The sequence below is a fragment of the Misgurnus anguillicaudatus genome, chromosome 1 (genome assembly GCF_027580225.2).
Source record: "Misgurnus anguillicaudatus chromosome 1, ASM2758022v2, whole genome shotgun sequence".
Lineage (NCBI taxonomy): Eukaryota > Metazoa > Chordata > Actinopteri > Cypriniformes > Cobitidae > Misgurnus > Misgurnus anguillicaudatus.
Genome location: NC_073337.2, coordinates 2349702 through 2375427, shown reverse-complemented (window position 1 = coordinate 2375427; position 25726 = coordinate 2349702). Strand labels below are relative to the sequence as shown.

The 25726-nt window shown below is 39.5% G+C and overlaps 1 protein-coding gene across 13 annotated transcripts in view; it reads right to left on the bottom strand.

The window, feature by feature from the left end:
• The window catches only part of erc1b (ELKS/RAB6-interacting/CAST family member 1b), a 248349-nt gene that overhangs the window by 126587 nt on the left and 96036 nt on the right, over positions 1-25726 (bottom strand). For 9 of the 13 annotated variants that reach the window (XM_055191233.2, XM_055191223.2, XM_055191224.2 and 6 more), the window contains 2 exons: positions 20196-20207; positions 9644-9779 (listed from right to left, as the gene is read on the bottom strand). In XM_055191233.2, the coding sequence (XP_055047208.2) occupies positions 9644-9779; positions 20196-20207 (148 nt within the window). The remainder of the gene's footprint in view (positions 1-9643; positions 9780-20195; positions 20208-25726) is intronic. The other 4 variants (XM_055191225.2, XM_055191228.2, XM_055191235.2 and 1 more) reach the window with 1 other exon arrangement.

Genomic DNA, 25726 nt, shown 5'->3' with positions numbered 1-25726 from the left:
TTTGCAGCGTTATTTTTGTCCTATTATTATCACATATCCAACAATCGTCGAATGAATAGTGAGGTAAAAAATCGTCTTGTGTAAACATATGGGAAACTTGAGTGTGGACAGCCTCAGATAGCACATATAGCCACAAATGCTACACCACCTTTTATTTTAGGTCCTACTCTAAAAAAATGAGTCCACAGCATTTTATTTGGTTGTGTGCATGAATAATTCCTTGCTATTTATTATATGTGCAAAACAAAAAATTAATATTTATATGAAAAATGTATTTTCGCACACTTCAGTAAAATGAGAATAACTTTTGAATGCGACATGTTAAAGAGTTCATTCTTTTTTTGGGTGTTACTGTCTGCTGCTGCTAACAACCAGAACTGTCTGCAGTCTGCTAGAGCACACAGAACCAGAGTTATACACTATCAGAGACAGTGTTTACAACATAAAAAAAGAACATTTGGTGTTTTATCATATGAAAAACAACATAAATAACACTATTTGTCACAAACAGCAGCTTTTTATGTAACTTCAAAGGGTTTTCTGCAAAATGATATAAAGATATTGCATTTATTCCACTGTATGTGGTTATGGGAGCACTTCAAATGTTTTTTGGCAGAAATTGTATACCATAAGCGTATAATTCCTCCCATCAGTTGGAGTAAAATAACTTTTGCATAGATTATGATAGAGAAAAAAATCTTTTTTCCTCTGTAAGCTGGCAATTGCTGGAATCAAACAAAACTGTCTGCAGGGAGCTGAGGCAACCAGGGCCAGAGTTATACACTTTTAAATACAGACTTTAGAAAAAAAACATCAAAAAGCGCCTATTTATTTTTGTGTTTATTAGAGGACTGACATCACATACAACCATGTTTAGCACTTTCAACAGTGTTTTATGTAATTTCAAAGGGTTTCCTGTAAAATGATACCAAACTTTTGTATGTTCACCTCTGCTTGTGGGTATGAGAAGCTTTTGAAATTGGGTGGGCCAAATCCAGGCGAAAATCCCCAAAATAGCCTCAGAGTGTAAGAGGTTAACTTAATTTTTTAAGTTAAAGGGACAATAAGTAGGATTTACCCCCATCTAGTGGTGAAATTGTATTTTGCATTCAAACAAATAGTGCTCTCTAGCGCCTCACTTTTCCAAATGCGTGTTGCAATTACGGTGGCCGTTATGTACTGATCTCCTTGTCTGTTTCTACTGGTTCATGTGTTCTGAATGAAAACGCATTGTGGAAATGCATTGGTAGGCAAGTGCTTTTTGTCCCTCTCTGCTATTATATTTATCAGTTTATCAGTATGGCAAAACGAGATGGAAGCCTCCTTGGACTTACTTGCTCAATGTACATAAAGAGAAGAAATTCTAAGCTTACAAAGAAAAGTCAGATCACTGGAAGAAGTCATTTGACACCAACGAGGACATATTTATGAATAAAGAAATTGATTTTGATTAATAAAACACTTAAAACCCTACTTACTGTCCCTTTAAAGTAGCATAAAAATATATATTACCAATAAAATACACTGAATAAAAATTGTAACAATGTAGTTTTAGCTTGCAAGAGTATCATGCTTTAGCTTAGTAGCATCCTAATGGTAAACAACTGTGCGTTAAATCTTCTGTGCTGTCTTTGTGAAGTGCTCTTAATTGGTCACTTAAAAGGATTCGTTAGGATGTTGTCTTGAAAGGCAGCTATCTGTGTCCTGTAAGCAATAGGGAACAAAGCTCACTAAATTTGATACAGAGCTGTTATAAGCTGTGGCCTAAAAATACCTAAAGTACTTTACAGTACAGTCATCGTTTTGGACAAACATTAGCCAGGTGTGCGAGACCTTTGGGTCTGTGTACCAGTCACTATTTCTCCATCCTTTTACTCCGCCTCTGGTGGTGGGCGGCTGACCTTTAATTCACAGTCCTGTGATCATTGATGTAGTGTGCGTGTGGCTGTCTGGCCAGAAAAGTGCCATAAAATTGGCCCCCCAAAGCAAAAAGTCATTATCATCAAAGTATCTCTGCAGGGAAATTCTGCCCTCAGCGGGGAATCTTCTGGGCGTCTTTCAAGGAAGCAATAGTTTATGTACATGACAGAAAAAAAACAAAAAAACACTTGAATGAGAGAAATAAGTGTCTGACACAGCCTAAAGCTAAACATTTAGCATAAGAAGGATGTGAACGACTTGGGACGTAGCAGAACAAAGATGGGTGTAAACAGCGAAGCTCTTGGGCTGATTGAAGAGGTGGAGGGCCTACATATGGGACTGATGGGTATCAGATGGAGCAGCTATGTGAGCAAGCATAGTTCTTTATAAGCAAGTGGCAGCCATTTTGGTAATGCCCCGCCCTGTTATTTTCATATGTACTAAAAGGGAAAAACCTAAACCTCTGCAACTATTTGCCAAGCTTTTGTGTTAGTAATGTACAGTAATTCACCATTAAATCTAATTTAAAGTGAATTGTAAAAGGATAGCTTATTTAGCTCAAATCAGGCTATTCCTCTGTTTGGTCTGGCTAAAGTGGAGTTACGTTCCAGAGCAAAGAGATCAGGTGATGGACGTGCCAATAAAAGCAATGGGATCTTTTAATTGTAAGGCAGGACTTCCTCTCTCACAGCTGCCATGTTGACTGCCATGTCTCCTTTCCCTCTTTCTCCAAAAGACTAGGTTTTGCTGAGGAGACGACAGTACCAGGAACAAACGACAAAGTGTATTGTGTCATTTCACTTGCTGGGTTTCCATCACACTGATTGTATTCGCATTTTGAAGAAACGAGTGATGGAAACATCAAATTTCAAATACAAAAATCCCAAAATTCACAAAAACATTTTAACACTCCCTTGAGATGGTTTTTGACTTGCGAAAAAGAGTAAATGCGAATAATAGGAGATTCAAACGCCCACTCGTAACTAAATGCAGTCCTGTCTCTATTTCTCAAGCATGCATTGTTTTGTTTACTGTTGGTTACTAGGTTACCAATACCAACGTCATTTGCTTAAACAACTTGATGGAAACGCGCCTAATTCACATATCTTTCTTTTTCTTTTTAGGGAATTTTGAAAAGATTAGCTTTGGATGGAAATCCAGCTCCCCATCACATGATTCAGCACGGTTAGACCAAAAGAAAGGGCATCTGGGTGTACTATTTTTATCCTTGTTGTATCTGTTAAAAGTATGGGACCATTATTAAATGAAGAGTTCAGATGCAAAACCCTCTAAGTGCACCTGATATGTTTTCTTTTAAAGGAGCAGTGTGTAATTTTTAGAAGGATCTCTTGACAGAAATGCAAAATAACATACAAATCTATATGATCAGGGGTGTATAAAGACCTTTCATAATTAACCGTTATGTGTTTATTGCCTTAGAATGAGACGTTTTTATCTACACCGAGGGTCCCCCTACATGGAAGACGCCATTTTGTCCCGCCATGTTTCTACAGAAGCTCATAATGGAAAAACGTTGTTATTAAATTGTCTCCAACAATGACATGTTTGTCCTGTGTCGGCTACCGTAGCTTCTCTATGCGTTTCAAAAGCAAGGGGTGAGCTGTGAACTGAGCTGTTGGTTGTGTGTTGGTACACACTGCACCTTTGGGTAATATACTTATGCCGCAATAGTTAGCCTGTCTGGAACCGAGCTGACTTAAACCTCGATCCCGAGGACAATGAGACAAACAGACCCAGTTCCGGTAAATGTGAAGGTCGGAACATTCCTGATTTACTAGCCGTCCTTCAACGTGATGCCCAGCTGATGTCTGACCAACGACCACTGGCAGAACCCGTTTAATCTCCTTACTCATATACATATATATATATACATACTAGGGGTGGAACAATACATGTATTCGTTTCGAACCGAATCGGTACGGGGGTCACGGTTCGGTGCATGAATTTAAACGGAGAATACACGGTATGAAAATAAAAAAACTTGCGTGCAAAATAATTAATGTAATGCGGAACTACTGTTAGATACGCGGGTTCTTTATGGACAGCTAATCTGTTGCCCCGCTTTAGCTCTGAAGCTCTGATTGGCGCCGATGCAGCCGAGCTCCGCCTATGTATGGGCTCTATCAGAGCCCGTCTACATTCTGGCACTCTGCAGTTTTTTTGTCACGTCGACGCTGGTCCAGTCAGTTAGTGAGCAGAGATAGCGAGGATGGCAAGTGGTGTTCCACAAGAGTAGACGCTCCGCCAGCCATCGGAAGTTTGGCAAAACTTCAGTTTTCCAGTCAGTTACAATAGTACAGGCGAGAGAGTGGTGGAAAAGACGAGGACTTTGCATCGGCGTTGTTCAGCAATTGTTAGGTATGTGAGTGGAAATACATCTAATCAGGGCTCTCAAGTCTCACGCATTCACCTTGACAAACACGCATTTCAGTCAGTTCAAACGCCACACTTTGTATTTCTCACGCTGAGAAGTAGGAGATAAATTATCCTGCTATATACAACAGGCATACGCAGGGCAGTTCTGACGAGTTCAGCTGCTTTCAGTTTTTTAAGCGTGCTCAACTTTACGCAGCGCCATCAGCGTCAGAGTACCGCGAGAAATCTTGCGGAGGAGGCTGATTTCAAATCGCTCTCGCGTTACTCTGACGTCATCCACTTGTCGTTTCTTGCAGCGCCTCGTGAAGTCGTACACACCTATTAATTCATCCTAATTAGAGCCTTTTTTTTGTTCTTTAGTACATTAATATGGAATAAGGCCAAAATGTAATTTTAAAATGTATTTAGGTAACACTTGACATTTGAACCCATATTTGTATGAAAGATGAGTACAAGATTACTTAAAGTGGTATACATTTTTGAAATACGAGATAGTATGTTAAATGCATTTCAGTTCATATTCATGACATCTCAAAATAACACTGATAAGGACACCTATGTTTTTAAGATTAGCTTAAGTACTAAAAAAATCTTTAATTTTTGTTTTGCTTTTCCCTTCATTGTACCGAAAGTGAATCGAACCGTGGCGCCTGAACCGAGGTACGAACCGAACCGGGACTTCTGTGTACCGTTCCACCCCTAATACATACAATATATATATCTCCCAAGGGTTTTTTCCTACTAGGACTTTTTATCCCGGCTAAAAAAGTCAGGGATTTTTTCCCTCCTAGGGTTTTTTTCTACCCGTGGAGTCAGCCTTCATTGGCTTAACTTAGCAACCTCTTCTATACGTTACATTAGTAATACGCTCGCTTATAATGTTGATTCATAGCCACAGCAAATATCAGTATTATGATTTTTCTGTGTTTTTCCCTGCTTCTATTAATGTAAAGCTGCTTTGAAACAATTACCAATTGTGAAAAGCGCTATATAAATAAAATTGAATTTAACCTTTAAATGAGCATTTTTATCAGGTTATTACGTTTAGGGTCAGTAATTTCACTTTAATGGCAATGAAACGGTTATTATTCAATAATTGAAGTGCCTTATTTCCACAAATTGCACTTTAGTCATTTCACTGGTATTTGGCCGTCTTTGATTGCAAAACCCTCTAACTGCATGCAAGCCTTTTTGCCAAAAACCTCCGTGGCGGGGTCATTTCCACTACACACACACTGTAGAGATGAACCAAATAAAGAACAAAATCACTGTGTCCCATCCACCAGTGCTTTGGATAGTGAGCCTCCCGACTGGCGTCTGTTACCTCTCTCCTGACCTGCTTGACTCGAGAGGCGATGAGTGGCAGAATCACAGCTTTCATGTGTAAGATACACAGCACCTCCCTCTTTTCTCCCTGCCCCATTTCCATTTCTCCATCTTTAACTCTCTCCCCGCCTCACTCGACCCCTCTCTCTCTTTTCGTTTCCTTTGAGTGTTGAGAAAGGCTCTCGCCACCGCGTTAGCGATGACGACCTTGTCGAGCTGATTTTGACCACAGTTTTGTTTCACCTCTGTTCTCTGTTACCACTACAGCTCCATCTCTCGTCAGTCTTCAGAGGTTTGGAAAACAGACTGGAACATTCTACAGCATTCCACAGAGACCTCAGGAACTCAAAAAAAGTCCTGAACCTGAAACTGCCAAAACTAATTTGTCCGAGACAGTAATGTAACATCTAATCCCAAGATGGTTTCTCTACACGCACCCTCGTTGTTGGGTCAAACACAAGCGATTCATAAAGAAACAGAATGGTTTGCTTAGAGCTAACAGCTGTCTTCGCAGAGCCACAAAGACATCCCATTGCCTGGGATTGTCTTGTGCTTAATTATATGCAGCTTACTAATGTGGTGACCTAAAAGTTTGTAAAAATGGAATAAAAAAAATCCCTTAAATATAAATAATATGTGACCCAGTCTGTGAAAACCCAGCTAAAGTCATTTTGTTTTGTGATTTATTGTTTTTTACATAAATGCGAAAATATAACCTTGTTATATTTTATACTCACTGAGTAAGATCATGTCTAAGATTGATACTTAGACTTTACCTTGGATTTCACAGACACAAATTACTACTCCAAATTTCATCCCGTTTCTTACACAAAGCTGTTGGATGCCTTTAAATAAAGTCCTTATAAACTTAAAGAGGCATGATAAAAAACTGTGGATGCTGCAAACCGGCTGTTTGTGTGCCAGGATGAGAAAATAACATTTCGAATAAAAATAAGCTCCTCTCAATGAAAGCCGCGTCGGCCACCACCCAGCCGGTCATAAAAGGCTTCTGTTTGACTGTTTTATATCTGTGTGCTTAAAATGGACCATAAACCTACGATCCGCCTGCAGCACTTTGGCTTTATTAACTTCAGCGTGTCGCCATCACCTGTCGGGTCTTTTCATTTACATGTAAGAGTGTGGGCGCGAGGAGAAAGACCTGCATAAATGCAGATGTAACCTGGTACATAAATCTTTATACAAATGTGTGCAAGAAACTTCGCTGTGAACATTTGCGCTCCATGAATACAAAAGAGCAGCGGTGCATGTAAGAACGCTTAGAAGCCGAACTCGTAAATGTTATAAAAATACTCTCCCACAATTGCACACTAAAGGTGTCACTCTAAGCTCTCTGCATCTGAGTGCTGGTGTTTACAACCACACAAGATCACAATGTGCCCAACATAAAAGGGGCTGAGAGACTTATAAACAGAAAACCTATGGCTTATAACCGCCTTCTGTAATGAGCTGTGCACCGGTGTCAGTCTAATGGCTTCTTTAAAGGAGCACACAGTGCACCTGTGGGGAAAATCTTACTTTGGTCTTGGTTTGATAATTGCACAAAGTATGCGGCAAAATACGTTCACACTTTCTGGCACGCAACTATTCCCCGCTCAGTCTATTGGGGATACGTTTGCTTTCTTCAATTCCTTTGTTCCTTGACATTTATATTTTCCTACCAACCCCCTTTGGTTTTTCCACCTTTCCTCGCTCTCCACCTTCAATGGTAGGCGATGTGGAGATCAGGGTCCTTCTGGTCGTGGTGCATGCTGGGAATCGGGGCATTTGGCACTGCAGTAAAATGGAACAGACTTAACCACGCAGTAAAACAGGTATTTACTGGGCTTCATTATAATGTCATCTTCTCTCCCCTGCCGTCTTCCTCCATCCGTCTCTCCGTTTCCCAGCGAAAGTCTTGATTTCTTCAAGCTGATGATATTTGATCAGCGGGAGAGGGGGGTACGGCTTGATGATTCAGTAGGATTGTACGTCTGGGAACGCTGTATCTGTCTCTCAAGCTGAAGAGATGAGGAACCCTATAAAAACCATCCTCTTGTCTTTTTATCATACTAAAGATAGAAATAACAACGAAGAGGCATGATTGAGAAAAACTTCTGTTGTGGGTCGGCGGTCTCATTTTCTATCCTGCATCGCGTTGCAGTACTCTGCGCTGTCTATCCACAAACTTGTGGCGCGCCTGTGCCCCATATGTTCCTCTTATGGAAACTACAGGCAAGTCTTAATTAATTAGAGGTCTGCTTCGTGCAAATCATGGTTTGATCGCGTGGAAGCTCTCCCATGGCACCAGGAAAGAACCGAGAATCTAAAGAGAGCCCGGTATTGACTCTAAGCCTGTTGGGTAGTTCCACCCCTCTGACCATCGAACTTTCTCCAAAGTCAATAGCTGCTATCCTGAATATGTTTGTGAGGCTCTGGTGCTCAACCACGACCAACCACCTCAAATCCCACCTCTGGGTTCCAGTGGAAACCTTTCTAATTGATTGAAAAGTAACTGGAGCTCTTTTTAGTACAGGGTCAGTGCAGTGCTAAAAAAGATTTCTCTAAATGGTGTCCTGGGCTAACCTCTTTCAGCTCACCCTGACCAACCAACTGGATAGGGACCACTGTAACCATACCAATGATCAACAGCAATCAGTTTCCCTTCCAAACACGCCTGACATATCCAATCGCGTGTGGATATTAGTTCAGGGTTATTCTAATGCACAGTCTCTGGGCCTCAATGTTGGAGCATGACGTGCATGTGGGGGAAGGTGGCGGTTGATGATTTTGGCTGAAGGACGCAGCTGTTGCCGCTTCCAGCATCTTTCCTAGACGAGGCCCACGATACTGCCGCATCAGGGCGCTTCGAACAGGGGAGAAAAAGCCACAATGTGGGCTCACGGCAACGTGACCCCACGGAGAAAGCTGGGGCCCCGGAGTCAAAAATGAGCTCTCTCTGACCGCAACGCGTCCTCATGCGCACACAGACACGCCAGATGCTGGGTACCACAGGTCGAAGCCCAATAGCACATCAATCCTGCTGTCAAAAAATAAAGCGTATGAACTCAAATCAAAACAGAGAACAAATCAGACCGAGAAAGAAAAATGTGAAAACGGAGAATGATCGAAAGAACAAACCGGTGGCCAGAGAAAATACTGAAACCACAACAAGAAGAGGGCTGTCGTGGCATTGTTGTCCAGAGGTCTAAGACAAAGAGGATAAAGAGTCCCTCCATAAAACTGGAACTTTTCTGCAAACAGATTCTCACAGAAATGAACTGCTGACTCTGGCTCTTGTGCCTGACTCTCTCTCTCCAAGCCAAAAAATGGCCACCACAGACCACCAACCTCTTCTGATTTCTCTCTGTCTCAACCTCCTGTCAAACTGAAGCTAAAATAGTCAATATGATGACAGTTACATCAGCTCAGATGAGGTAGTTTGGTGCTTGTAATTCTACTCAAACTAAACACGACTAAAGCCGGTTCGCCTGCTGATACCTGCATAATGATGCTGGCTTTTCTACCTCAATATCGCTGGGCCATAATTTACGCTTCAAAAACGGATCCTGTGGTTGCGTTGAACAATCATTTTCATCCGTGTCCTATTTCACCTCTCATCCATTCTTCTCCTTTTCTCTTTTGCGAAAATCCAAAGATCACAACGGGAGAAGGACACGAGGTCATGATATGCGCGAATGTGGTCTGGTAGAGGGAAATGTGAGATCCCATTTCACCTGAGAAGAATCTCAGCGATTCTCAAACGAGGCACCAGATTTGACATCTACACTTACGTAAACGAGAAAAGACGGATAGCTCTGAAGAGATGTATTTTTAGGCAGTGCAAAAGGAAAACCTTTTAAGCATTGCACAGAAATTTGAGGCAATTGTGAATAACTTTTGGACTTTTTTGTGACAGTGAGCCTCTTAAGAGGTTCATGAGTGTCACTGCGCAAAGAGAATTGAGAGGGTGCATATGTAAAATATTTGTCTGAAATCTAACCTTGATCTGTTGAGAACTCTCATTGATATTATCCTCTCTCTTCCGAGCCTCTTCCATCAGCTGGGCGTTCTTGCTCTTCTCCACCTGCTCCTTGTGCTTTAGGTTGGCCACTTTCTTTGTTTGGTCTTTCATCTGCCTGTAGGGACACACCAAAAGATTTAATGGGCACAATGGTGCAAAATGATAATAGAAAAGTAGTAAACAAAACAATGATAACTAGCAGTATTGAGGAAATGGCTTCATATTAAAAAGTAGTATGTAGTATGCACAATAGCAAAATGTTCAGATTTATGAAATACTCCAACTTTTCATTCAGTATCTTATTATATCTGACATATCTGCAAACATTTTGACATAAAATTTGATTTTTTTTTTACAAAACTACAAAATGATTCCCTAAATGATAACTGGATGCCACATGCAGGAATGATGAGGTCATATGACAATAGTGTAGCATGCTTCTTTTTATGCAAATTGTTACATACTGCATAGTCTTTAAAATGCTATTTTTAAAAATTGGTACACTCGGTACAATTAAAAAAAACTGCTAGTGTGTAATCTACAAATTTAAAATAAACAAAAAATTCTAATAGGATCATTTTGTTTTCTCGACTTCGCACATATGCACACAGTCACAAACAGTGGGACTAATGAGAGGAGATCCTGCTAAAGATGATCTGGTTTATCATAAATGATAACAAAGAGAGCAGGACCCATTTTCCCGGCTCAAGCTGTGTTATAAATGAAAGGCAGTATGTTTGTGTTTTAGCTCTGGGATTTTTCTCATTATCCTCCATCACCCCACACCCTCCTCATTCTGTTGTGGCATGAGAACCGCAGGAACACAAAACAAAATCAAAAAGGGAATAAATAAATAAATTAAATGAACATGCAGATGGGGTGGCCGCTTTCATTTCTGAGCAGTGTCGTATCAAACAGGACCGAATTCCGAAGTCATCCGGCACCGACGAGCGTCACCGCTTGCGTAGGCCGTGGGAAGTTTTCCTGTTTACGTGGCCATCACAACTGGATTGCGCACTGGCAGCGTTAGTGGTCAGGATCGCTAACCATTCACCATCTTGACTTGATCAGGAGAAGAAACCTGTTTGCCTTACCAGTCATCTGCCCTGCAGAACAGATGTAGCACAGACTATGCCAACACCAATGTCAATAAAAGAGAAAGACATTGGGTTGTGGAAAGACCTCCCCCCATTGACACCACAGAGCATTGCCCAAGACACATAATACGGGAAGGTAAATTAAGAGTGATTATGGAGGTTTATGGGATACGACAAGCCATGTCTCAGTGTGCCAAGAAACCGGCACCAAGGTGCTCTTCGGGAAAACACATTTTGGTCTAGCAGTGGAGTCTTGAAGGGTGTGCAGTGATGCAAGGTGATGGCGAACAAGGTTTGGAGAAAGCAGGCCAAGCCAGTGCGCCACTTGAACCTGATCATTCTTCTAGTCGAGCTGTCTTGAGTACAGTAGAGCACTGTGTTGGAAGTACCACAGCCGCAGTCTTCTGGATTTCGTTGGCGGTACCAGGTCATCAGAAAACAGCTGCCATACATAGGTTTGGGGTTAGGGCTGGTCCGGTGACATATATGTTTTAAAAAAAGTCTGCTGTTTGTATTTCCATCTTTTCCCAAAGTGTTATTTTCCACTCCTTATAGTACAGGGTCGGGCCGTACAGATTGAATGCGTGTCTTGGATGCGAGGCTGCGGCGTGCAGACATGCAGAATCGCAGGGTGTGTTGACAGATTCTAGGTGATGAAGAGGGAAACTCTACTTGTATTACATGTACTGTTCGATGCAAAATTTTATAGATTCGAAAAAATCTGCAAGAGTTATTGAGGTCTCTGCGCTTGAGGTTACGGCTGATATTGCTGTAACGCATACACACCAGTGTGTTTCTCTAGGAGGAAACTAATTACAGCCTAATTTCATAGCTGCTAAAGAATGCAATAAAACGGCCGCAAATAATTTCCGTGCTGAATCTGTAACTGGAAACGTCGAGGAAATTATGCTGTGCTGTCAAAAGACCGTCTTGAAGATGACATGACCAACATTCATTGCAATTTTTTATAACGAAGCTAAAAGAAAGACTTGCACGAGGGAGTTTGTGCAACAGGTCATAAATATACTGGAATGTTCCTATTTGCTGTTTCCAGAAGAGGCCAAGCCATCTGCTTGGCTCTGCTACATTTCCAAGAAGAAGCCGACTGTTTTTATGTCTTGTGCGCCAACCTTTTATTCCGGGTTTTGATTATATGTTTATATGTCTCCATTTGAGGTCTGATGTGATGGGATAGGTAACCCCATTATGGAGAGTTCACAGAGGAAATATTTCTATAACAATAAAGAGAAACAATGAGATCGGATCTAGATTTAATTTGCCAGTTGTTACAGTATTTCTGATACTGTACACCCTGACAAAAGCCTATGACCACACAGGTATGTAATGCTACTTACATTACATTCATAAATCTGGCCGACACTTTTATACAAAACAATTCGGTGCTTGTGTGTGTTCCCTTGAAATCAAACCCACAACCTTTTCACTACTAAAGCAATGTTGTAGCATTGGTGTACACGCCCACTAACTTTATCGTTCTGTTGTATGTGTTAAATTGTACCTTTTTCTGTCACTGGGGTGGTACCCTCAAAGGTACCTTTATGGGTATACAACACATTGAAATGTTGTACCTTTTGGAGCACAACATTATACCATAAGGACCTATTGTTTTCCTTCATAGATATATACACTAGATGTCGCCTTGGGGTTCTAAGCATGCGTCAAAACCGCCTCCATCTTAGAACAGGGGTCTTGTCATAGGAAGTAGGTAAAGCTGCTATCTCCGCTTGTACTTCGAATTCATGGACGATGCCGGACTTTTGTGCTGCGTATGGATGTTAGGCCTACTAGCACTATGCATTATAGTTAGAAAAAGTAGATTTTCATAATATCAAATCCTTTATTTTTTTCTGGACTCAATGCTAAATACATGTCTGACTGTTGAAACAAACCAAAAGAAAACCAAGAAAATCACATTCATGACGATTTATGGTGATTTTATTTCAGTTACACCATTGCCTAAAATGACGCTGACCCCTGTTTCAAGATGGCGGCTCTAGTTGACGCAATCAGTCCAATGTGTATATATCTATGGTTTTTCTTTAAGGAACAATTTGGACCAGTTAAATTTTAGGTGTACAAAACAGTTAACTGTCCCTTTAAAGTAGGGCTGGGCAAAAAAAATTTGGCTGCGTTTCTCGTGCATATCTCATTAGTAAAGCCGGTTTGGTAATTAGTATTAATTCGTCATCACCCGCTTTTGAATGGAGCGGTATTTACTATACAGAGCCATATTTCACAGAAAAGCTTGGCAAAATCGCATACATTAAAGGAGGAGATCTTACACGATTAAGAATGCAATTTTGTCTAGCTTCGCCTAGCTTCTCTAGTCAAAATTCTCTAGGCGATTTTTTGCCCAGCCATTTAAAGGTACACAATACTTCCTTAAGGAACAATAATGTACCCCAAAAGGTATAACATTGTATTATGTTATGTATACCTGTAAAGGTACAGACCGGTACCATAGGGCAGTGACTCTTAAAAATTTTCTGCATGCTGTAGAGTTCTTAAAGGGTCCACTTATATCTGAAAACCCGAGGTCTGATCCAAGACCCCATCGGGTTCGGGTCTAAAAGTTTCACATGCGCCTCGGACACGGGCCGGGTACAATAATAGCGGGATCGGGACTTGGGTAATTTAAAATAAATGTGTTTTTGCTGAACGCAAGACCCGACCTCTCTCGCGTGTGTGGGTCAATGTATTTTCAAACCTCTCATCTGTTTGCCAAAAACGCTTGTGACATTGTGTGGATGGCGGTAGGTTAATTTTTCGTTGAGACAGACACGTCAGTCAATTTTAAATGTACATTTTAGCGATTACCTTGGTGTCGTCGTCAGATTACAAAGTAAAACAAATGGAGCAGCTCGCCAAATTGGTTGTGAGGCCACCGGAGTTTCTTTCTGACTGCTGCGTGTGGGTCTGCAGAATGCACACACATCAGTGCTGTTTACTCCTTTACACAAGGAGTAATGTTGGTTAGTAACCTTATTTTTGTTTGGTTTAATTACACAGAATTCTTGAAAAATTAATGTATTTCACAAAATGTCATAAAACTGCCCCCAAAAATCTCACGGCCCCCAGTTTGAGACCACTGCCATAGGGTACCACCACAGCAACAGAAAAGGTACAGTTTTTCTGACAGTGTACAAGTACAAAAAACTATACAAACTCACACTCGGACGCTAAGCTATAGCCTGATACACATATAGTAAGATCCAAAAGTCTGAGACCAGAAAACTGCGACTCAAAATCTAATTTAAAACTGGAAGTAAACCGAGTATTAGGATTTTAGGAAATGTAAAACAAAGAAGCGTTATGGCATAAAATGAATCAAACATTTGAGATTCAGCAGACAAGATGCACTTTGGGAGGCTCTTAAATCAAGCTAGGATAGCATGGATAATCAGGTTTAACACAAACCAGTCTAAACTAGAAAAAATGATCCCCTATTATCCCCAATATCGACCCATAAGCTAAACCTATCGATACTGCACATCTCATGCAGTACAATGCATACTATAACGCACACAAAATAGACTGCACAACACGTGTAGGAGATGCATATCATTTTTCATACACTGAATATACAAATGCATGCAGAGGCCAGTGCTGTTTATATAACCACTATACTTATTTGTGCCAGTAACATCTAAATCTACTATTTGTGCCTGCTTAGTCTGCCTAAGCACACAATGACATCATCTAAATATAGGGCGAATATGAGGAGACCATCTTACTCTCCTGTTAACACAGCAAAAACACACACACACACACACACAAAAAACTTAATGGAAATGTCTCTATATATTGAACCAAACTGCAAAGGTACAGACCCCAATTACAGGCCGGAGAGAATGCCTTCTTTATTTCATCTTTTCCAGTACGAATATTTTCCTCTCCTTTAAATAAAACTAACTCAGGGTCACAACCCTATGCCTTCATCCACCTCTCCGGCCACATGCTGAGCTTTATGTTGTATTAAATCCCCTATAATACTTACAAAATGACACTGTGCTTAGGTGTCAGTGTGTCTTTAAAAAACAATATTCAGGGAAGGTAAATAAAAAAGCATGTAAGCACAAGCATGAGAGTCCTGTCTGTCTAAAAAAAGACAAATTATACATCAAGACATGAAGGCGGATGCTCATAAAAGGTTATTTGGTTAAATATTTTTAAGTTCTACATTACAGCCTAACCTTGTGCTTTTTAATTAATCTTATTTTCACGGTGCACGACTTTGGAATGCTATCAAAAGTAATAATTCATTATTTTGGTCCAGATCTCAAAATTAATAATTCATATCCAAGAGAGCTTCAGGCAATGTTTACAGGGTAAGGCTTAAAAGTACTTTGAAATTCTGGAGATATTGGCCGGAGAGTGTGAACAAACATCAGAAAGTCTGTTAACTTTGGACTGTAAAGATGTTTCAAACTTCAGCATAATGAAGCCTTTGAAACATACATCTAGTAAACACCTCTCGGAAAACAAATAAAAAACCGCTTGCGTTTGCATTAGCGCTTCGCCAAATTATGCCTCAGGGACGAGCGGGACAACCTAATGCCATGATGAGGCATGGCGCATGTCCAGGGCCAAAAGCAAACGTTGTTGTACGTTCCTCACCAGCACTGCAAGGTCATCTAATATAAAAGAAAAACCAAGAAACTCAAAAACGAATGAGACATCTCTAGTGCTCAATTTCTCAAAATACAGTATCGCTCTTTCAACGGTTCCTTTTCCAAAATAACACGAAACTACATTTCTAAACAATTTCATTCTGTGGTCACCAAACAGGAGAAATGAGGCCCGTCGGGCAATAAAGAAAACGTTATTCCAGGTTTCAAATCGCACCTGACACATAATAACATAAAACAAGACCCAAAGGTGAAATTGGGTGCGATTTTGAGATGAATGCGCACGGAAATCGATGTTGAAGAAATAAATCCATCACTGCGTTATTAGGAGTTCTGGATAAAAAACGTATTATGTTACTGGGCCAGTGCCTGTTTATGAGTGACCTGTTTAACACTAAAGGCTGGAGATGGTTACAACTCGGCATTTTCATCCAAAGCCTTTTGGCCCACTTTTACTTTAAACATGCTGACAGAATAGCACGCAAGTGTGCCTATACTAACAGTCCAAGATGGGATTAACAGCAAAAGGTTGACTAAGGACAGAAACCTCTCTGTTTATGACATCCGTGACCTGTTTGACCAACACGCAAGGAGTTGCTTGCAAAATGTTTGAGCATGCATGTTTACACCGTTCCTCATCTCCTTCAAAATCCATCCTTTAATGTCACGTTGACATTGGCCCGATATCTCCCGGTATTCGAGACACGTCCGTAAGCTTGGGACAAATTAAAAGCAGGAAATGTAGGTTCTTCGCCGACTGTGTCCGTTTTCTAGCAGTGGGTGAAGGAAAGCTGGCAGGAGCTGCTCCTTCAGGCCGCTATGTGATAGCGGGGCTCATTTCCACGTTTCTGTCTGCGGTCAGTGCTAACTTTTCAAGCCTAATAGAGTTTGGCTTCTGAGGCTGCCAACAGAGTGATCTGTGGGCAGGTGCACGATGGGGTGTCCCCACCTCTCTCGCGTACCATCCTACACGCCGACATTCGTCCGGTACGTGGTGCGTGGAGAGGCCTTTGGGGACGATTCCCTCCTGCCCTTGACTAATCGAGTTAATTATGCGGCCGGCCTTGAGGCCAGGCCAGCCAAAGGTAACTGGAAAGCACACAGATACAACAGAAAGGCTGAGGTGTTCTTAGAGCCGGGCATATCGGAGAAGCAGACCTCCCTGTCTGTGTGGAACCGTGCCTTTCACCTGCTGGTGGAATAGATGCAAACTGTAAACCCGCACCAGAGCAACGAGGAGTGAAGCCAAGTTCAGAAATACCAACTGCCTCTACATATGGAAAAGAAATAAGTAAATACATAACGAAAGAGAAAGAAAATGTAAACTTTGAACAAAGGTCAGAATATGGATGAGACGGGAAAAGGGGAAACAAATTATACTGCAAACGACAAACGTCTTTACAACTAAACGTCTTTACCACAATTTGACTATTGTTTACATTCTCATTCATATAATCTTGCATTCATATGTTTTTTTCCTTTCAATGTAATAAATACAAGGGCAAATCATTCTTTATCATTTACCAATCAAATTTGTAACTGAGACCATATGATTTCCCTTAATGACAAAAAAAGGAATTTAATACGAAGCATACTTATAAAATACTTATGCAGTGCCCCCAAACCACCAGGGGGCCACCTTTTTCATAATTTCATGCGGCGCTGCACAGAACGGTTGGCGAGCAATTTGAAAGCATAACAAGCAGTCTGATCTCACGGTACTTTGATGTCATATGACGTTCGCTCTGTGCAAGCGCTGCATGCGATTGAACACGCTTATCAATGTGCATCTTGATCTAATAGGTATGGTTTTCTTAAAAAGTTAGCGTCCGGAGCAGAAAAGACAGAAAAAGCGCATGCCTGCATGATCATATCACTGTTTTATTTACTGACATACGAGCCTCAAATTAAAGCTTACCGAGCCGCATGCGGTAGCCTGGCTCCGCCCTCCTACGTGCTTCCGCTTAATTTCCATTTCGCTTCAGTACAGCGTCTGGGATTGCTGTGTAGAGTTTTGTTTTCTCCGGCAAAAATCCACAGGTCAAATCAGCGAACAGAGGGGAGTGGCTAAGAACGATGACGTTGAGGTCGTGCGCCAGACTGAGTTACATATGTCACGACCAAACGTTAGCGATTGGTTTAACACAGTCTCCTGAGGATGCGTATAAATAGCACGAAGTGTAAAAATCGTGCAATACATACGCCAAATTCCACTTTGGCGTGCATATGATACGCCAGTCCTTCCCATTCACTTAAACGGTGCATCTTTTTTTGTCGTTTTATTTATTGAGACTGGGCTGATTATGGCAGATCCTGAGCGACTCTGGGCAGATCCAATAGTTTTAAACTTCAACAGAGGACCCTCCTTAACGGGAGTAACGCTTTGCAATGGAGCATGGCCAGACTCTCTGTACAAATAAAATGAATTTCATCCAACCTGTGGATGTTTTTCATCGCTAAAAGAGAGTTTGGGAACTTATAGCAGAGCACAGATGAGAACAGGTTTACTTGAGACAGTGCAGGCTAGCATGAAGGTAAAGCTAATCTTTTATATTATAGCGATGACGCTGGTAGTGACGATTCTCTGAGGCCATCAGTGATCTGCAGTGTTTTCATGTCACGTTTTGGTATCAGCTCGGGTCGCTTGGAACCACGACCAAGGTGGTACTAAAAAAGTATCGGGTACTACATACTGCACCCAGTGGAAAAGCCCCCAGAAAGTAAGCTGACCCGACCCAAACCAAACCGTGGGGTACTATGCAATGGAAAAGCGCCATAGATCTCCAGAAAAATCTGCATTTCCATGTATTTTCTGTAATATGTGTGTAAAAAGGGCTTTTGTAGCCTAACTTAAAATTTTAACTATCTCTGTTATCTTTAAAAAGATTGTTCTTAACATATGCAATTTAATAATTATTTAACCTTTTGTGACAATGTCGGTGAAATCCAGACTAAAGTCTCAATCTAACTATGAGATTAGGAGCATCAACATTTGATTTCAATCACTGGATTCACTTTAATTTTAGTTTTGGCGTGACCTTAGTCAGTTAATATCAAGGTATCAAAGATATCAAGGTTATATTTTCACAGAATAGTCTTTACATTATGTAGGATGATTTTATGTAGAAAATATTAAATCGCAATCAATCAATGACTTTTCACAAATTACATTTTTACAGATCGCATTTTGTCTACACTGTTGAATTTATGTGCATGTTAGCTGCAAGTACGGCAAAATAAATGTACATATCTTTGACATGCCAATCAAGTCCATTACAAGAACAAAACAGAGAGTGAAACAGAAAAAATGAGGCAGACAAAGAGCTGGAGAGAGAGAGAGAGAAAGGCAGGAAGCATCTATCCTTCAGGGACCGGCACACATCACATTTATTGTCAAGCATTTGTAGAGTAAATCAAGAGGCCCTGGAGCTGAGAACCAAATGCGTAACACTGGGGAAAATTCATTTCGGCATGACACGGATTCCTTTTCATTACGCCTCAGCCCTTGATGTGGGGGAGATATCAAATCTTCCCTGTTTGTTGTGTTGCTGAGTTCCAGAGAATACATCAAAAAAGTGCAAAAAACAAAGAGGTGGAGAAGAAGGAAGCGAGAGAATGACACTTCTGTCAGGCGTTCCTGTACCATTATGCTTGTTTTCTAAGAGAGTAAGAACAGGGAAAAAATTAAAACCTGACAAATCTCTGTTCCACACCAAACTAGAAAGAAATTCAAAATAATAAGCCGAGTGTAAAAGGAAAGGGGTGAGCGTTTGCTCCGGCTGCAGGGTCGAGCTTTCCAACGCGACCTCGGGAGAAATTAATGATGAAGATTTTTAACGCCCCAATTGAAAATTCTGCAGGGATCCACCGATGGTCTCCTGCTTTTACTTCCTTCCTATTTTCTTCGAACTGACATGCAATAAAAGCATTTTTTGCTTTTTTTTCTCTTGTGGATCGGTACTGCATCTCTGAAGACGTCACAGGAAAGCTGACATGCATTAATAAGACAAGCTCTTCTGTTTGCAGCGCCTGCCTGACCTTACCAGGTTTCCTCATTCCTTTCTTTCAACCTTTAATCAATTCAGGTCAGAGCAATTTTGTTTTTTCCACAGAAATTTTAGAAGAAGGTCCAAAGGGAGAGAAAGAGGCAACAAGAGCAAATTGGGGTTAAGTGCATCGCCCAAGGGCACCCCCACACAACAATCAACCACTGAATTATTCTCCCCGAGCAGCAGATACGGTTTTCCTACTCCCTCACCTACCCAAAAAAACACAGATTTCAGGCTGGGACAGCGCGATATATAAAATTCACTGGAAATATTGGAAATGTTCATAGTGGAATAGTTTGCAATAACTTGATCCTTTTGATACTTTCAAATGTTTTGTATAGTCAAAGTTTAACCAAAGAGACTGGCACACAAATCAGTGTTTGGACATGTGGAAGATGATTGACGTGAAACATGCTTGTTTCAAATTGATTTTACACACTTCAAGCATTATTGGGGATATTTGGCACCTTGGTTAAGAAAACTTAACTCAAAATGTTTTCACTGCCTAATTTCCAAACCTGTGTGAAATTGCTCATTTTGTAGTAATGAATCCATTGATCAGATTCACAAAACCAGTGTGAGGGATTCACACATGAACGAAACAGGAGGAAACATGACGATAAACATTTTCTTTTTCGCCTCCACCATTCCTTCTAGAATTTATTATAAAATACAACCTGAGGAAGTGCATTTACTGTTGAAAGGAAATGTGGCCGAGGAAAGCAGGCATACTAACCTTGAAACCAGACTTGGAGGAAGACAGCATTCCAGAGAGAAAAGAAAGAAGGGCGAAGAGAGACACAGTAAGTTGGGTTAAGATCTAAAGACAGCATGTTAACAGTACACATAGCGAGACGTCACAAACGCGATGACAGCATCTGACAAGTTCGGTTGCAAAACCTAGTAAGCTGCCTGAATAGGTAGGTGACGTCTATGAAACCTCACTAGTGACGGATTTGAAGCGCTCTACACTCTCAGAAATAAAGGTACAAAAATTGTCACTTGTACTGTACATTTTAACCCTTATGTGTTGTTGGGGATGTTTTCTTCCACTAGAGGGTTTTTTTTACTCTTAATTTGGCCACAACTTTCTCTCTGTTTTAGCAAATTGAATGACTTTTGGTGACAAATATATTTACATTTATTTTAAGAAAATGCTTTGAAATTTTTCAAAAACTCAACGATATATTCCTTGGGCAAATGTATCCCTTTCGTGTTGTTAGTGGATGAAAACATCCATTAAATTAAACGGCTATAAAATGTATCAGATGAATAGTTTTTTCCGAATTTTTTTTCATAAATCTGTTAATCAACCTCAGTACTAATCAAAACTACCAAATCTTCACAAAAATTCCATGATTTTAACTCTTTAATTGCCAAGTTCATAAGTGGTGTCACTGATTTGGGGAAAACACACATACACAAAATGTGATTTTCATTATAAAAAGTGATTGTAAACCGGATTTTCTTTTACATTTTTCACAGTCTTGGGCTTGTCAAAGATTGGTAAAAACATTGGCTTTAAAGCATTTTTAGTTTTTGTGTAGCATCAGTTTTTAATATTTTCTCCCATTGACTTCCATTATAACCACATTTTTTGGATTGCAGAGGTATGACACCTTTTTATCATGCATTTTTGTGTGTGTGTATGTATGTGTGTGTGTGTGTGTGTGTGTGTGTGTGTGTGTGTGTGTGTGTGTGTGTGTGTGTGTGTGTGTGTGTGTGTGTGTGTGTGTGTTATTGAGTTAATTGTTTAGTTTGTTTGAAGTTGTTTTTGTGTTCATAATAGATGATGTTCAGAAATCTAAGATTTTTACAGAAAATCTTTTTTCACACAGGCACACACATGTACACGCACACAAATATGCTTTTATTATGGAGTTATACTCCATATAACTCAATGTACAAGCCAGAATTTAAGCCTTGTTTTTGCACAGGGCCACTAAAGGGTTAATAGTGCCACATGGTGATCAACAGTAAAAATGACAAATTTGACCTCTTAGCAAAAGGAAAACCCACCAACATTCAAAAATGCATGATAAAAAGGTGTCATAGCTCTGCAATCAAAAAATGTGGTTATAATGGAAGTCAATGGGACAAAAATAGCCACTAACAATAAATGAGGAAGAAAAAAATAAAAACTGATGCTACACAAAAACTAAAAATGCTTCAAAGCCAATGTTTTTACCAATCTTTGACAAGCTCAAGACTGTGAAAAAGGTTAAAAAAATCCAGTCCTCAATCACTTTTTATATTGATAATCGGTCATTTTGTGTGTTTTCCCCAAATCAGTGACACCACTTATAAACTTGGCAATTAAAATCATGGAATTTTTGTGAAGATTTGGTAGTTTTGATCAGTACTGAGGTTGATTAACAGATATATTTTTTATTGATTAAAAAATATTCATCTGATACATTTTTATAGCCGTTTAATTTAGTGGATGTTTTTATCCACTAACAACACGAAAGGTAGTACATTTGAACAATGCACAAGGGTTAAAAAGGTCCATATATGTACCATTTTGGTACAGATATGTTCCTTTGAGGTACCAGTATGCACCTTTTAGGTACAAAAGTTTACTTTTTTGAAACTTTTTTTTAAGCTTGTACAAGACTAATTGCATGTGCTCCGGGGCTTCTGGGGTGCGTTTCCCAAAAGCGTTGTTTGCGAACTAAGTTAGCAACTTTGTTGGTTGCAATGCAATTTCCCATTGCCAACAAAGTAAGTTGCTAACCGGTTAGCAATGATGCTTTTGGGAAACGCACCCCTGTATAGGTCAGTGGTATAGCATTGCATCAGCAACGCAAAAGGTCATGGGTTCAAACCCAGGGAACACACACACACACTGATAAAAAATGTATACCTTGTAATTCACTGTAAGTCGCTTTGAATAAACGCATAAATAAAAAACTCACAATTGATTCAAGTAGGGTTTTCATCATCATGTTGCCAAACTAACTCAAATAAACATAACACATAGCACAGGCAGACATGATGAATCAGTTACTGTATGATTATCTATTCAGTATTATATGAAATATTTATAGTCAGTACTTCTCTCAACTTGTCCACTATCTTGAATTTATTTTTTGGTTTGGTTAAGGTTTGTTTGGGATCTCACAGGAACACTTGCTGCTTTTGAATTTGGCAAAAACAACGCATCTTAATTAAAATACCTACTTTCTGGAACAGCTACCAAATATGACGCATAGAGATATCTCTTTAGGCAGCTTGCTAGGCTTTGGACCAGCGCAAATGTGACAGGTTACTTTCCACATCAGCTACATAATTAGTCATATAAGAAAACAAATAATTGCCATGTACAGTCAGGAAGAAAAATGATTATTGCCACTTTTTTTTCCTGCAAAAGAAAGCTAACGTACACTTAGGAAAAATGGTCAAAATATGCACACCAACTGTCACTGGGCCAGTACCCTTTAAAGAGGTCCTAATATGTATCATTAGGTACAGATATGTATAGGGCTGTCACTTTTTATTTATATGCATTCGAACAAGACGTGAAATATCCATATTCCAACTATAAATAAACCATCCCGTTTTTAAAATGCCATGTGTAGCGCATTTTTTACAGTAACACCTCGTAATAGGAAGGAGGCTGAGGCCCTGTTTATATTAGAGCATTTGCGTTTTAAAACGGCATTTTAAAATGAAAACGATCCTCGTTTATACTGGCATTTTGAAAAGAATCTTCATCCACACTATACACCACCATAAATGCATGAAACATGACCAATCACGTAACTGGGCATGCGCATAAAAGTGTAAAATAACTTATTACTCTAATAATAGCTTACCTTTGCGCGTTTATGCAGCCTAGGGGTGTGCGATATTGACAAAAAGTCATACCTGGATCCTTTGCTGGCAACTATAACAGACACTATTTTTGAACCTATAAAAATGTGTTTGTGAAAGTCTTATACTGTTCTAGCTCCACCCTACAACATATTAATATGATTAATAGGTTAATTTTTATTTTATAACTAAACAGAAAGGTCTTTATGATTTAAAAAGAAAGCATTCAAGTGAACAGTACTAAACAGTAGCAAACTTGAATAAAAAATAAATTTCAGCAAATGCAAACTTCAATCAAACATAATAAGAGGTGAAGTATTGCTTTAGCCTACAGAAATGCTTATTGCATTCATTTTTAAAAGTGTGCGAGGTCCGTGCACGTCCTCCGCTAGCAACACAGAAATAGCTAAAAGCGCAAGCAGCTAAATGACCATTAAATATTAATTACGTTGAGTTTATTGATTTTATTAATTTAGTTTTTATTACTAGTGTTTTATTAATTAATATTCACAAAACTTATCAACAAAACATCGATTCAAATTAAGAGACAAATTATCTGAAACGAAATTCATTTTAAAGTAGAAAACAAAACTTAAATTAAACTGGAAAATAATGTCTGACCCATTACAATTCTTCCTTCATATTGGCCTTTACAACACCGTATATGGCGTTTAAAATTACAGTTTATCTTTCACAATAAGCTAACTAAATATAAACAAAACATACAACAATATTCAAACCCAACAATACTCAAACATAAATATAAAACAGACATTATCTATAGGGATACATGTTAAAACAATCCGATATAGCGTGTATAATAGCTGGTTGGTAGATGTTTACTATTTTTGGCAAAACCTCCGTTGCAAACCTCCATTTACCTGAATAAAATAATTTTTACTTTGAAAATGATGCGCTGTCACGTTAACATCAGCTGTTCGTTTACATAAGACTCCGTCTACGTTCATTTACACTCAGAGCAACGTCTGAGTTCTCAAACTAAAACAGGGTCTGCAGCGTTTGCGAACGAATCCGTTTATGAGGGTCGAAAACGGTGATGTAGTGTAGATGAAAGGCGTAAACGTAGCAAAAGTAATGCGTTTTAAAGGATAAACGTATTAATGTAAACATAGAGAGTGAGACCGACGAAGGCAACTGTACGCAAGAGAGGGAAGACTTTGCAGACTTTTTTGCTTTTTTTGTGGAAATTGTTTGGAAAATTCTGCTGAATGATTTTAAATGTTTAAAAAAATAGATTAGAGAATTTAAGCTGGAAATATTACAAAATTGCATCTAAAAGAATTATTTTCTTACAATGAAAATTAATACATCGAAACCACTGAATCAAATTGGACCAACATGAACCTAATATGCATGTCAAGATAGAATTATAGTTTGTATATAAAATGACATATATTATTGTTTATAGTGTTAAATATTATAGCAGAATAAAAAGCTTGTGTTAATACATTTGCATTATGAAATGAGCATGTATGAAAGATAATTGCATCATTTTTACAACGCAACGTAAACTTTATATTAAACATAACAACAGCATTTGTCTTGTAAACGGATTTGAAATGATCATGTGCTGCCTCTCACGCGTCACATAGATGACAGAGTCAAGTGAGATCTGCTTAACTTAGCGGTAAGTTTAATTTCATCTCAAGTATCAAATGGTTTGTGTGTTCTATCATTAAAAATGGTCAAGAAAACAGCACTGTCGGCTCACAAACGAGTGGGATAGGCTATGTTTGTGTGCTTGTTGTCAATGAGATTACGTCTCACAAACACGCTCAAGCGGGGGATATGTGTGCTTGTCAATGACGGGCATGAAATCCGCAGAGTTTTCAGCCGAAATACGTGGGTGCGGATACCGTTTGGGCTTGGCTATATGCCTTACTCCTGTTTTTTTTCATATAAGTTGTTATTCATAAGTTGATAACCTGCTGTTTCAAACATTAAGTTAAAAAAAAGTAACCCAGACAGTCCTGCTTATGACTGTCACTGTTTATAAATTTGACATTAAATCTCCATTACGTTTTTTTTTATGCGCGCAGGGGGGCATCTACATATTCGAATACATTGCATGATATTCGATATCCGTTCGAATTTGATTTTTCTCAAAAGTGACAGCCCTAGATATGTATACATTTGATATCAATAGATACCTTTGAAATCGTAATGCAGTCTTTAGGCGTAAAGCTATGTGTACATTTTGCATTGGTAACACCTCAGTGACAACTGGTGCACCATTTTTCTGACAGTGTATTTATTAAAACTGCAACAATTTTTCCTTTTGGCCATTTCATTTTCTTTATTGCACTCTTATTTTTCTCCTAATTTATCCTGTTATCTCAACAGTGAGTGTTACAATCCTTCATATTTACCGCTGCCAAACTTATGAAATAAATATCACCATTCCCAATCCAACCTCTAACATTTCTCTGT